General features: G+C 41.4%; 1 protein-coding gene across 1 annotated transcript in view; it reads right to left on the bottom strand.

The window, feature by feature from the left end:
* Nucleotides 1-9,429: 9,429 nt before the first annotated feature.
* LOC120059369 (NACHT, LRR and PYD domains-containing protein 12-like) overlaps nucleotides 9,430-15,400 on the bottom strand; it is a 32,626-nt gene continuing 26,655 nt past the window's right edge. The window contains exons 15-18 of the mRNA XM_039008372.1: nucleotides 14,280-14,453; nucleotides 13,836-14,009; nucleotides 13,553-13,624; nucleotides 9,430-11,259 (exon numbers count right to left, since the gene is read on the bottom strand). Coding sequence (XP_038864300.1) covers nucleotides 11,250-11,259; nucleotides 13,553-13,624; nucleotides 13,836-14,009; nucleotides 14,280-14,453 — 430 coding nt within the window. The 3' untranslated portion in view covers nucleotides 9,430-11,249. The remainder of the gene's footprint in view (nucleotides 11,260-13,552; nucleotides 13,625-13,835; nucleotides 14,010-14,279; nucleotides 14,454-15,400) is intronic.

Raw genomic sequence — 15,400 nt, 5'->3', positions numbered from 1 at the left:
ATTAGTGATGCAGGCAGTAGTAGGGAACCTCCCATAGTCTATACCTCTACCTATACCAGTGTTACAGCTGTAATATCCCCCATCTTGCCTTAACTCCCCACTGGTGTCCTTCTGGGGACGGACTTCTGGGAACACAAGACTCAGAGTTTTACACAGGGTTGAATTTGGCTTAAACTTTCCAATATGCACATCCAACCTTCCCCCTTACTTAGGGCAAATGGGTGAGCAGCCAGAATAGGTCTGGCATGTCCACATACGACACAGTCCTCTCTATTAAGTGTTTTGTAGGCCAACCACATATTCTCCCTTCCCTCATAACCAGTTTCAGTCCCCAATTGGTCACTATCTGAGATGTCTTTTACATTTATTACCTATACCAGATTGTAGAGTTCAGGTGATGGCGTGGGACTTGGTCTTGAAGTGGTGGAGGAGGCCGGCTGAACCTGGTCTGTTGGAACTGGTGGTGGTTCTGGCAGCACTGTGATGGTAACATCCCCATCGTATCCTAAACAGACAACTCAGGACCACAAGCAGTCCTGCAAAGCCCCACCCTCTCCCAGAGAACACATCATCAGCCAGAGACCAAGCAACACTTTCACTTCTATGAACGTACACAGTGAGGAAAGGTCGGGGGCAGGGAATTCTTCATTAAGGAGTTGATCCCCGAACTCTATTAGTAACGGTTCTTCTCCTTAACTCTGTGAACATTCGGCAGTGTCAGTGTGTCTCACCCTCCAAGTGCGATATGCCCCCAGGTCGAGTGAATCACCTTCTCCTTTAATTCACCTGCAACGCATAAAATCTTGGACATACAGGTTTGGTTAACAAACAGTTTCTCATTTGTTCTATCTGATTATATATTTAAATTCTATGCCTATTTTTTTTTAGCTAGAATTTTTTAATTTTAAATTAGTTTATTATCCAATAGGCCCCATCCTATCCTAGACCACAATGTACCCCTCCCCCGTTTGATACCTGGCTCTGGCCAGGTATCAACCTTACCTACTCTAAATAATGACTTAGTACATTATAATATAGAAACGTCCCTTTCATTCGCCGCATATCCAATTCTCCCTTGGGCGTACATTCATATCTATTCTTTTCCAATTCTCTGTCAAGTGACTTATCTACTTTAAAATGTATCTGTGCTGCTTATATGTGTTAACCCTTTCTCTCCTATCTTATTTCACAGCCTACCTTGCTCATTTCCTGGTCCACCCTCCCCACTCTACTCTCAAACCTTCAAGGTCTCAACAGTGCGGGGTAGACCCATCTGTCTGCCTTTTTCTAATAATAGTCAATAACAACTATGTGTTCCTTTGCAATATTAACTAAGTGTCTCACTGTTTTGACTTTATCTGAAATCATGGATTTAAAAATAACAACATGTCTTATAGTGTCAATCTCTAAAGTCCTTACATAACCTTAATAAACCTATCTCTATCTTCTTATGGCCAAAACAAATGCTAACCATATAAATTCCTTTCTTTACTAATAAGCTCTCTATCACTTTTATTTCCATGCCCTATAGGCTTAAAATATCTCCTGTTCAAACCAATTCAATAACAGCCCATTCAAAACCGTCATAGCCAATGTTTAAAAACAGAATCCTGACTCCTCTGTGGTTAAAACTACAATTATGGTCAAGAGTTATAAACTCTATTATATCAATTTACCTCAAAACTAGTATTCCCAAATGACCACAATTTCATTATTCTCACTACATCCCCCCGTGATTGATCAAGTCACAGGAAAATGCAACGAAAAGAGGTCAAAAAGGTTACACCTACATTCGTGTTCCATACCATATCTAGACATACCAAAAGAACCCTTTATCTTAACAAAGTCCCTTGTCTAAATAAAACTCAGAAAGTAAAACACCTAATATTATCTTGTCTCTCGGAACACGGAAAACCCCTTAACCCAAAACGTTTACCACAAAAACAAAACCTAATAATTATGATAATACCCTTAAATCATTCGTTTTAAATTTCCCCGATGTTTCATGTACTAACCATACAACTGTGATAAACGTACACTGTCCCTTTAAAAACTCTCATGCCGCCATTCTACTCTGCGGGCCGGTCATTGTTCCCCATAATGAAAACAGATCACGTTTAGAACACGTTTACTTATTGTTCGAATTCTCTGGTGTTACCTAAACAAAAACCAATAACTTTCAGCAACTTTTGAAAAGTAACTTAAAGCTATAATGTACACATTTTCCCTCTAAATGACACAACCAATTTTCTCTAGCATAATTCAATACGGCCACACCCGGTGGGGAAAGTACAAATTGTATCCCGTTCCTCCTATAATACTCAATGCTAAATTCAAAGTTGTGGTTAAATATATGGATTTGCCAATCATTATCAAATGTTAAATATACAGGTTTAGTACTTTTATCAAATAGATTAGTATATAAAGATATGCGTTTACTAGCGCTCAACCTGTGTTCAGAACGCAGCAACTAGCCAATATAATACCAAAAATGACTGTCTTATTCATGCCTCTAGGCAAAACATCTAGTTACTCCAACTAAGTTTGGCAGCAAAACTATCGTATAAGTAAAATCAACTTCTCAACTTTCTCCATTCCAAAGTGTAAACTTACCATATACTTCGCTAAATTTATATCGCATGTCAGCCAATCCATAATAATAATATCATTAGTCTGTAAATTTAACCTAAATAAGTTATTAAATGTATTCTCTCTACTCCGAATTGGTTTTAAGTTTTTTTCTGTCACCAGCATTCAAACAGGCTCCCCGTTTGCTGGGAGACCGTTGAGTGCTGCAATACTGCCATCTTCTGTCCATTCTCTGCACAGCTCTCCACCCCCATACTATTCTAAGAGTTATGAGTGTGTGAAGGAATATCACAAATAAGGGGCCAGATATCCCTAGCCTTGCCCAGGGAGGGAGAAATGTCCCTCTAACTGTGCGAGGTTCCTTTTTCAGGGGAGGCGGAGTTTGATGCCGCATCACCTGAGTCAGGAGTGTCTTCATTTGGAATCGAATTTAGGCCGCTCAAATCAGCTCTGACTTCTGTCAGTGTTCTGGAAGGAATTGGAGCTGGAGTGCAATGTGTGAGGTGGTGCCAAGGTGCGCCTGATTTACCTTTGACCTGAACTGAGTGTGAAGTAACCTCCTTCACTTCGTACAGTTCAGTCCACCTGGGTTCCAGCCACTTTCTCTTGTGGACTTTAACCCCCACCCAGTCACCATTTTACATTCAGTGGTGGCGTGCCTCCTGGCAGCTCCCCCTCTCGGACCTTGTGAATCTGTTTGGAGAGAGCTGCAGAAAGTTCCGTCAGTTTTTTCAAATTTTTTACATCAAGAGCGGGCATATGACCTCCCTCTCTGTTGGTGGACCAGGTATGACTCTTCCAGTCATTATCTCATGAGGAGAGAGATGGGTGCCTGCCCCTGGAGAGGCTCTCATGGCCATCAACGCCAGGGGCAGGGCTTCAACCCATGTCTGGCATGCTACCCTGCTGGGCCTCCAGTGACGCCTCTCCTTCCTTTTTGGTGACTACCCCCATCATTTCTGGTTTCTTGTTCAGTTGTGCTCTCCGAGCCTCCTCCACCGCCCATGTCCCTATTTTAAGTTCTACTTCTGCTCTCTCTCGTTGTTTAGTCCCTTCCTTTCTAAACACATGCCTTTTGTTCAGTTCTACCTCCCTGTCCCTAGCCTCCTGCACTGCCTCTCTCAGTCCACCCTCCATCGTACTCAATTGGGCCCGGCTTGGCGGCCCCCCTCCTAGATAACCTGCCTGTGTCCATTTCAACTTCAACCCTTCCCAAACCTTCTTTATAGACTTCCACTGTTCTTTTCCCCCTGACCTGTCTTGTATCTTCTGATCTAGAAAATCGTTAAATTTTAGCTTTGGAGTATTTGGGGTCGTCATATTGTCATATATTTTATATTTTAACTTTTATCTCTATATTTTAAAACATCTGATTAAATTTCATCACTATATTTAGACTATCTGAATATACTTAGCCCGTCACTGGTAAATACCCGTGATGAATTCTTGGAGACACGTACTCTGTCTTATCTCAGAGCTCCTCCCTCGTACACTCAGAATTTCATATGTATTATTTAATTTATACGGCGTTGTGGAATGCGCAACCAACAGATTATATCAGCACATTTAAACACATCATTTAAACATTCATTCAATATAGTCAATATTTATCACTTAAAATACTTCACATTAATCAGTATACATTCAACACTTACACATTACATTAGAGATCTCTCGAACACTCTGAACCTATTCCTTACCGATCTCTGTCGGACCGGTCTCAGCCGGACTTATTGAATAGGTCAGTTACCACAACACAAATTAAGTCTATCCCTTACCGACCTCAGTCGGACCGGTCTCAGCCGGACTTAGAATAAATACAATTACCTCTATTCCTTACCGACCTCAGTCGGACCGGTCTCAGCCGGACTTAGAATAGTTATCACTTTTCACAATTATCTCTATTCCTTACCGACCTCAGTCGGACCGGTCTCAGCCGGACTTAGAATAGTTATCACTTATCATTTGACACTGTTCACCTTAAGTACATCCTTCACCGAACGAATATTCGGACTTTTGGATGAGGCTTTTACACTTTAAGACTTCCTTACCGGTCTCTGCCGGACCGGTCGCTGCCGGACTATCGGATAAGTCTTTTATCAATCAAACTATTCCTTACCGGGCTCTGCCGGACCGGTCTCTGCCGGACTATCGGAATCAAATTATGACCACATATGTTTACCTCACTGTCATTCACATGTCATCTATGCACATAAATTTAAACAGGAATTCTTACCCATACTCGGTAATACTGATCGAAATTTGGATAGACTATACGACAATATGCAAAGTTTGATTTAACAGGTCTTGCTTACCTTGTTTATGGTCGACCAGGAGATCAGTTTCCCGAGCTGAGCAGAACTGTTGTCCTCCCCCCCAAAAGATTTCACCTGTCCTCCGTGAACCGTCCTTTCACCAACTCGCCCCCTCACATCCACATCAACCACTCTGGACCGGGTATCTAGACAACCATCCTCTGCTTACCAAGTTTCTGTTGATAATGGGATATGGAGAAGGGTGAGCCGGTCAAGGATCGATTCAGACAAGGTGGTAAATTGTATGACAAGCGACAGTTTAATTTAAGAGTAAAGATATCTGGTACAAGCGTATACGGACTCGTTCATTTAGCTCATAAGGAACCTCCAGAAAAAGCCCAGATAACAGAGTGCATAGACATTTTATACAGCACAGAAAGTAGGTTGAGTCTGGAAGTTCTGGTCCTCTGGTTGGTTCTGGACAGGTTGTTGTCTTCTCAGATTGGTCCTGATGAGCTGGGCGTCATCCTTCTGAGTCTTGCAGCAAAAGTTCTTTGTTACCAAATGTTCAGCTAAAACAGGAGATTTGGTGTGTGCGTAGATGTTCCCATTTTAATCAGTGTTTATGAAAGGTTTATGTCAGCCCTCTGTCCTTGGGTATGTGTGTCTTATTATCTCGTGAAATGCAGACCCAAGCACCCTTTTCTTATCAGTGTTTATGAAAGGTCTGTGCCAGCCCTCTGTCCTTGGGTGTGTGTGGTTCTCAGTATCTGCTTATGAATTTGTGAGAAACCCTGTTTTGAAAGAAGTTAGTTATAACAACGTAATAGCAATATGCTTGTGTTAATTTAAATGGTATTTATTACAGTAGTTGAGTGAGAGGGGTCGTTCCACCATTTCGGTGCATTTTGAGAAGTGTAACTTGGTCAAAGAATACTTTTTATTTCACCAAATGTTAACAGTCTGTCATAAAGAGCACATGTTCACCTTGATTTTTTTTTTAAACTGGTGACAGGGGGATGGAAGCTTGTTGTGTGCATCAGGAAGTGGCAATTGAATGCAAGCTTCACCCCCCAAAAATGTATTCTTAAAACATGTATTGCCTGTCTACCTATGGGTAACAGGGTTGACCTGTTATGCTCAACCGTTCAGTTTTCCACCACAAAACACCGGAAAATGGCCAAAAAGAGTATAACCAGTCTTTGAAATGTTCTGAGAACATTTTGCCTGTTCTAAGAACATTCCTTTTTAGGTTGCAGGGAGGTTCTGAGAAGGTTTTTCTGTGGTTCCCTGAATGTTTTCTGGGAGTTTTTATTAATGTTCAGAGAACATTTCAATAAGACTGCTAGCTTAGCTGTTTTGAACTCTAAGCAAAGGTAGGACACATGGAATTTCATTTGCTTAGGCGTTAATTATCCAAACACATTGGTACAGCATCAGTGAGATTTGAACCTATAATCTTCTGTTCTCTTTCCATGGAATTAGTCCACTCCGCCACCAGGACGGAACTAGCATACCATGTTTTTTAATTCTAGTCTATTATAACCAGACCACATTTCAAAGGAAACAAGCACTCGGTGTGCACGGCCAACACACCTGAACACACTTAACAGGGGCACGCGCAATGCCATCGGGGGTACGACAAATAAAATGTGATTCACATTAGAAAAAATATATATTTTGTTTTTCCAACGGGGCTATACATTTGGGTTAGTTTTTTTTCTCGCCTGAGTTGCCTCGTTTCACTGCCAAAAATAAAATTAAACCCTCTAGTGTTCAGCGAAATAACAACACAATGTCAAATACAAGTAGCCTAGTCAAATAATTAACATCAAATCACATTAACTGTTCCACGAATGGTCCGTATGTAGCCAAACGTAGCTGCTGATCATGTTGGAATCTTTACTGATGGCGCAAAAGCCATGACAGGGAGACGTAGTGGAGTGGTAATGCGCGTGCAAGCAGTTGCTCCCGACGCCACTTGGGTACACTGCAGCATCCATCGAGAGGCTCTTGCTGCCAAGGGAATGCCAGACAGCTTGAAAGACGTTTTAGACACTACAGTGAAAATGGTTAACTTTGTTAAAGGAAGGCCCCTGAACTCTTGTGTATTTTCTGCACTATACAATGATATGGGCAGCGACCATGTACCACTTTTACAACATACATATGTGCGCTGGTTTTCAAGGGCCAAAGTATTGACCTGTTTTTTTTAATTGAGAGACTAGCTTAAAGTTTTCTTTACTGACCATTTTCACTTGTCTGACTGCTTGCATGATGACGAGTTTCTCACACAACTGGCCTATCTGGGTGATGTTTTTTTCGCCTTAATGATCTGAATCTAGGATTACAGGGACTCTCCGCAACTATATTCAATGTGCGGAACAAAATTGAGGCTATGATTAAGAAGTTGGAGCTCTTCTCTGTCTGCATTAACAATGACAACACACAGGTCTTTCCATCATTGTATGATTTTTTGTGTGCAAATGAACTCAAGCTTCCGGACAATGTCAAATGTGATATAGCGAAGCGCCTGAGTGAGTAGGGTGCACAATTACGCAGGTACTTTCCCGAAACAGATGACACAAACAACTGGATTCGTTATCACTTTCATGCCCTGCCTCCAGTCCACTTACAGATATCTGAACAAGAGAGACTCATCGAAATTGCAACAAGCGGTTCTGTGAAGATTTAATTTAATCAGAAGCCACTGCCAGATTTCTGGATTGGGCTGTGCTCATAGTATCCTGCCTTGGTAAATCACACTGTTAAGACACTGATGGTCTTTGCAACCACATACCTACAGTATGTGAGAGTGGATTCTCAGCCCTCACTAGCATGAAACCTAAATGCAGGCACAGACTGTGTGGAAAATTATTTAAGACTGATCTCTCTCCAATACAACCCAACATTGCAGAGTTATGTGCATCCTTTCAAGCACATCCTTCTCATTAAACAGTGGTGAGTTATTCACAATTTTTGATTAACAAATAAGGTTTAATATGTAAGATGGTTAAATAAAGAGCAAAATTATTGATTATTATTATATGTTCCCTGGTCCTATAACGAGCCGGGTTGTGACAAAAATTCACTCGTTCTTATGTTTAATAAATGTATCGTATAGTGTGTGTGTGGCAGGCTTACAATGATGGCAAAAAACTATATTTGAGAGTGCGCTGACCCTGGTGCTAGAGGGGGTACGCAGCTGGAGTTTGAATGTTTGAAGGGGTACGAGACTATAAAAAGTTTGGGAACCACCGAGATAGAGGATAGAGAAAGTTTTGTTGATGCTGAGAACAGAATGTATATGTTTTAAAATAACATTCGTAGAACATTCTCTGAACGTTACTAAAGTTTTCTTGTGGTTTTTAAGGAACGTTTTCTTAATGTTCCGTCCGTGAACAATTTAAGAAGATGGCTTTAAATAGAACCATGAAAAAACCTGTAGGAAACATTATGCCAAAGTACTGAAATTTCCACAGAAGAATTGTCAGAGTCGTGTGTATAGGTGGCAGGGAAGTCAGGCGCAGGAGAATCAAACGCACGGTTATGGAGTTGTTTAATAACAATAAATAAAACATAACTCCAAAACTATAATAACAATAAAACAAAGTGGGTACGACGACCCATCGCGCACCAATACAAACAACACGAATCTGAACATCAAACAATCTATGACAAAGACATGAGGGGAAACAGAGGGTTAAATACACAACTGGTAATGAGTCGGATTGAAACCAGGCGTGTAGGAAGACAAGACAAAAAATGGATCAATGATGGCTAGAACACCGGTGACGTCGGCCGCCGAGCACCGCCCGAACATGGAGAGGCTTCGACTTCAGTAGAAGTCGTGACAAGAATTCTGTTTCACAACATTCTCTGAACTATTTGAGAACATCCCCAAAGTCAAACTAGTTGGAGAATGTTCCTAGAACATTAACACAATTGAAATGAAATGTAACTATGTTTGAACTTTTAGGAAACATTATGTTAAAGTAATGAAATACCTAGAAGATTACTTTAGCAAGTCTTTATATTCAGATTGATTCAATTCTCCATCTGGTCTTTTTTAAAGGGCACTTCATTTAATATAACAGGCTTTTAAAATGCAGTATTGGTGCACAATTTCTACTTAAAATATCAAAGGGACGCAAAAGGCACTCTTTTCGTGGAACGACCCAGAGATAGTTCTATGGATAGTTGGAGAAAGCCTAATCTACAGCTATAAGTTGTCCTTTCCATTATATAAGGAAAAATATCAGACAGTTCCCATTCCGAAGGTCTCGTGGGTAGCTCTGCATTCACCAAACATAATAAGAACCAAACCTCTTTACTTTCACCAAAATAATTTGATTCGTAGGCCTACACCTCCTTCAGTTAATTTCATAATTACAGGAACATTTCGTTCAGTTTAATTTAGCTCATATAGACAAAAATAGTTGTTGACTACAATTTGACAGAAACATTTGTGACCTAGGCTACGGTTGTGAACAATGTCCACAACACTGTGTAATAAAACATACACAAAGACCACAAACATCTAAGTCTAGGGAAATAACACCCCTTAACAAAAGTCACATTAACGGATAACAGTTTTTATTCCACTTTTATGCAAAACACAATAAAGGTTAAGGCACAAATTAAAACTGAACACATAGAAAAACGTTAATGTATTTAAAGAGGCAATTTGGATAGAACCATAAACAGATGTAAAAAAAAAAAATATATATACTATTTCTGATTTTCAAATTAATATATTTTTTGCAATCAGTGTGTGATGATTCACTCTTGATTAATTAAGTCTAGTTTACAATGTTTGTGAACCAGTTTAGGAATATTCCATCAATATTTACATAATCATGTACATGACTAGAGTGTATCAATGTCACAGTGTTCATTGTGTGTGTCTTGTGGCACACACCCAGAAGCTAGCTCCACAGTACAAGCCACCCTCACAGCAGCTGTGAAAACATACAGCAGAATGAAGGCCTGTCTGTTAACATCCCAAAAACAGAGATCCTATGTCAGTAGTCATCTGATCCTACACCTGAATCACCCGCTTTCTCCATTGCAGGCTCCTCACTGGCCATTGCACCTTCAAATACCTTGGAAGCATTCTCTTGGAAGACTGCAACATCGACCAGAATATCCAAGAACCGTTTCTAACAGGCCTCATCCTCCTTTGGATGGCTAAGGAAGAGTTTTCAACAACAGAAACCTGCACCTGTACACCAAAGTGAAGTCTTAGTCTATAATCCACACTCCTCTATGGATGTGAAACATGGACAGTCTACAGCTGCCACTTAAAACAACTGGAGTCCTTTCAAGGCCTCCAACGCATTTTCAAAGTGACCTGGCAGAACCGTGTACCACACTCAAAGATCCTGAAGAGATCCAACTGCAGGAGCATTGAGACAACCATCATTCACCACAAACTCAGATGGCTCGGCCTTGCCATCCGGATCGATGCCAGAGGACCGCCTGCTGCAAAATATCTTGTACGGACAGCTACAACTGGGCCGTCGCTAGGCAGGTGGACAGAAAAGGTGTGTAAAGAACCACTTGAAGATCCCACATAAGGCAGTGTGGGATAAACCCTGCCTCCCTTGAGACTTGCTGTGGACCGTTCCGCCTGGCACGGGCTCTGCGACCAAGGAGTGCAGTTGGCTGAGTTGAAAAGGACTGAATGTCACCTGACGAAACAACAAAGACGAAACATGACCATGGCTGCGCCAGGCCTCAACAGGACAGGATTTTGTGTGCTCTGTCTGTGGCAGACAGCGCGCATCCCATATCGGATTATACAGCCATCAGCGGACCCACAAGCGGTGGTGGAAGTCATCATCATAGTTTAAAACATCCAATCATGTCACACAGTTGTCTTCATAGGAGAGTGATTTATTTGAAGCCTCAAGGTTTTCCTCCAGGACAGTAGGAGGCTAGCTGTTACAGGGACAATGAGGTGACATCACCAGTATTTCGTTTCAACGTTTAACCTTGCATAAAGATACAGAGGTGCAATAATCCCAAACCCCAAACCCTGGGTAGAGAGGCTCAGTGAATGTGGTGTTAAATGTGTGCCATTGGGTCAGACTGCCAGAGGAGATGCTGTAGAAGGATAGATGGCCATGCAGACAGTCCAGATACACTCTTACTCTGTTGGAGCGGGAGGAGCAGACAGGTACGATAGCGCTCTTATTGTTGTGCCAGGCAGTGTAATTGTCATTGGAGCACTCCAGACTCCATGACTTGTCATTGAATCCCATTACACAAGAATTAGCCTCTCCATGTTTGTTTATTCCTCTATATGCCACTCCTATATAAGCTTTTCCACTCCACTCGGTCTCCCAGTAACATTGCCCAGTCAGACCCTCTCTACATAGCACCTGGGGGCAGTCCCTGAGCTCACATGCATCTGTTGGAGGAGAACACAATACAATGTATTACAAACCAATCATCATCCTGTAATGTATAATTTTTCACCTCAGCAAGTTTGGGTGTGTAGATTAAATGCTCCTTACAATCTATTAATGAAGACAATATTTTTTGACAAAATTGATGAAAGGCAGTAATCGAAGAGCTCATATTATGTTGTTTTGACAATAAATAACATGCATAAACCTGAATAAATATATATTAGTCCTATGTTTCATGAGCTGAAATAAAAGATCCAAGAAATGTTCCATAAGCACAAAAAATGTATTTCTCTCCAATTTTGTGCACAAATTTGTTTACATTCCTGTTAGTGAGCATTTGTCCTTTGTCAAGATAATCCATCTACCTGACAGGTGTGACATTTCAAGAAGCTGATTAAACAGCATGATCATTACACAGGTGCACCTTGTGCTGGGGACAATAAAAGACCACTCTAAAAAAAAAAATGTCACACAACACAATGCCATAGATGTCTCAAGTTTTGAGGGAGCGTACAATTGGCATGCTGACTGCAGGAATGTCCACCAGAGCTGTTGCCAGAGAATTGAATGTTCATTTCTCTACCATAAGCCACCTCCAACGTTATTTTAGAGAATTTGGCAGAACGTCCAACCAGCCTCACAACTGCAGACCACGTGTAACCACGCCAGCCCAGGACCTCCACATCTGGCTTCTTCACCTGCGGGGTTGTCTGAGATCAGCCACCCGGACAGTTGATGAAACTGAGGAGTATTTCTGTCTGTAATAAAGCCTTTTTGTGACAAAAAACTCATTCTGATTCGCTGGGCCTGGCTCCCCAGTGGGTGGGCCTATGCCCTCCCAGGCCCACCCATGGCTGCACCACTGCACAGTCATGTGAAATTCATAGTTTAGGGCCTAATGAATTTATTTCAATTAACTGATTTCATTATATGACCTGTAATTCAGTAAAATCATTGAAATTGTTGCATGTTACATTTATATTTTTGTTCAGTATATACTATATGCCTTTTTAATGTCTGGATCAAGGTATTTAAAGCTGCTAGACATCAGGACTGTAGATGGTAATAGTGAAGGATTAGCTAGTTTAGTCTTGTTACGGTAACTAGCTAGTAGTCCACTGTAGTTACACCTCGGCTGCTAATGCTAGCTCCGATTATGATTCCAACTGCTTTGCCTAGTTCCAATTATAAATATGGTGGATATAACAATACAAGAAAACTAATGAATGAATCATTCTTCTAGGCATTTTTGTAGGATGTGGGTTGCCCGCTTTCTGCTTTAATTTGATAGTGATAGTGTCGGAATAGTGTTAGAATTGTATTGTGTGATGTCTTTTAAATTACAGACTTATTCTTCACAGCAGCCAACACTCACATCTCTTTTTCCAAGTATGATAATGTACACAACTATGTGGATTCTGCTATTTCAGCCACACCTGTTGCTGACAAATCAAGCACACAGCCATGCAATCTCCGTAGACAAACATTGGCAGTAGAATGGCCTTACTGAAGAGTTCAGTGATATTCAACGTGGCACTGTCATAGGAATATGTTCGTCAAATGTCTTCCCCGCTAGAGCTGCCCCTGTCGACTGTAAGTGCTGTTATTGTGAAGTGGAAATGTCTAGAAGCAACAACTGCTCAGCCGCAAAGTGGTAGGCAACACAAGCTCACAGAATGGGACCGCCGAGTGCTGTCTGTCCTCGGTTTTAACACTCACTACCGAGTTCCAAACTGCCTAAGGAAGCAGCGTCAGCACAATAACTGTTCATCGCGAGCTTCATGAAATGGGTTTCCATGGCCGAGCAGCTGCACACAAGCCTAAGATCACTAGACCCCTTAGTTCCAGTGAAGGGAAATATTAAAGCTACAGCATACAATGACATTCTAGCCAATTCTGTGCTTCCAACTTTGTGGCAACAGTTTGGGGAAGGCCCTTTCCTGTTTCAGCATGACAATGCCACCGTGCACAAAGCGAGATCCATACAGAAATGGTTAGTCGAGATCAGTGTGGAAGAACTTGACTGGCCTACACCAAGCCCTGACCTCAACTCCATCGAACACCTTTGGGATGAAATGGAACGCTGCCTAATCGCCCAACATCAGTGCCTGACCTCACTAATGCTCTTGTGGCTGAATGGAAGCAAGTCCCAGCAGCAATGTTACAGCATATAGTGGAAAGCCTTCCCAGAAGAGTGGAGGCTGTTATACTGTAGCAGCAAAGGGGTGACCAACTCCTTATTAATGCCCATGATTTTGGAGTGAGATGTTCGACGAGCATGTGTCCACATACTTTTGTTGTGTCATGTTGTGTACGTAGTCTTTATTCTCATCACCAGACACCGTAAATGTATGGCTGAAAAAGCTGAAAAACATACACTGTTTGATTAATACACAGGCACACGCACAAGCAACAAAACAAATACAATAAAGCACAAATGTATCAAGTGCATATTTAGTTTCCCCGAGAGCTGAAAAATATAAGTCCAGTCCAGAAGGGATGGGTGTGAGAAGGGGGTTGGATACATGTTTTGCTCATGAATACTGTGTGTTTAATATGAATATTGTGTCTGTACTTCAGTTTCTCCAGTCTCCAGAGAGGATTGGCCAGTTGATCAGAGAGCAGCTTCACTGCTGAATAATGCAGGTCATTCCGACTCAGGTCCAGCTCTCTCAGGTGTGAGGGGTTTAAGATTAGAGCAGAGGCCAGAGAAGCACAGCCTTTATCTCCGATTTTACATGATGAAAGCCTGCAGAGTTTATCATGATTTCATTAATACTGCTACCCTTGTGAAAATGAACAATGGCAGCGGTATAATTCTGCCTTTGTCAGGAACAATGTGAACTACACTATGAATTATATTTTGAAACTTGGTAAGTATCATTGAATTTTATAAATATAAATTCTATGGGTGGTGTTAATTTATTATGTTAATAATGAAAGTTCTACAGGTTTACAGCATATTAAACATAATGTAGATCTGATTAACAACTTATTCAACAATGATAAGAATACTGACCTCAGTGTCTCCAGTTTACAGTGTGGACTCCCCAGTCCATCAGAGAGCAGCTTCAGTCCTGAGTCTTCTAGGTCATTGACACTCAGGTCCAGCTCTCTCAGGGCTGAGGGGGTTAACATCAGAGCTGAGGCCAGAGAAGCACAGCCTTCATCTCTGACTCCACACCATCGCAGCCTGCACAGAATTGAATATGATTTTGGTAAACACACTATTACCCTCCAGGGGTGAAATAGTTCTCCACTTCTCAGAAAGTATGGGATGTACTCAGTGCTTGACTTGGGCAGGAGCTACTGCTACTGCTTGAGTTACTCCACCACTTATAGAATATTAGCTTAGAAGTATTGCAGAGTTCCAAATAAACAGTACCGGCACCTATTTCTGACCAAGTACTACACTGGATGTACTACACTGTACCAATTATATATTTTTTGACTTATACCAGTAACATAATCCCCATTAGCTGCTGCCAATGCAACAGCTACTCTTCCTGGGGTCCTGCAACATTAAGGCAATTACATAGAATTCAAAATATTACATGACATTACATTTCATAACACTTTACCCAATACATTTAGTGTGTTCCCTCAGGCCACTACTCCACTATCACATATTTACAATACAACCTCCATGTGTACGTGTGTGTAGAGTGCGTGTCTTATCAGGTGTATGTGTACAGTACATTATGTGTGTCTGTGCCTGTGTGTCTTTCCACAGTCCCCGTTGTTCCATAAGGTGTATTTCTATCTGTTTTTTTATTCTGATTCTACTGCTTGCATCAGTTATTTGATGTGGAATAGACTTCCATGTAGCCATGGCTCTATGTAGTACTGTGCGCATCCCATAGTCTGTTCTTGACTTGGGGATTGTGAAGAGACCTTTGGTGGCATGTCTTGTGGGGTATGCATGTGTGTCCGAGCTGTGTGCTAGTAGTTTTAACAGACACCTTGGTGCATCCAGCATGTCAACACTTCTTACAAATACAAGTTGTGATGAAGTCAATCTCTCTTCCACTATGAGCCATGCATATTATCAATGTTATCTCTCTGTTTACATTTAACGGCCAGCCGTACTGCCCTGTTCTGAGCCTATTTTAATTTTCGGCGGTCTTTCTTTGTGGCACC

Source organism: Salvelinus namaycush, chromosome 14 (genome assembly GCF_016432855.1).
Source record: "Salvelinus namaycush isolate Seneca chromosome 14, SaNama_1.0, whole genome shotgun sequence".
In the NCBI taxonomy this organism is placed as follows: domain Eukaryota; kingdom Metazoa; phylum Chordata; class Actinopteri; order Salmoniformes; family Salmonidae; genus Salvelinus; species Salvelinus namaycush.
This window is presented reverse-complemented; position numbering and strand designations above follow the sequence as displayed.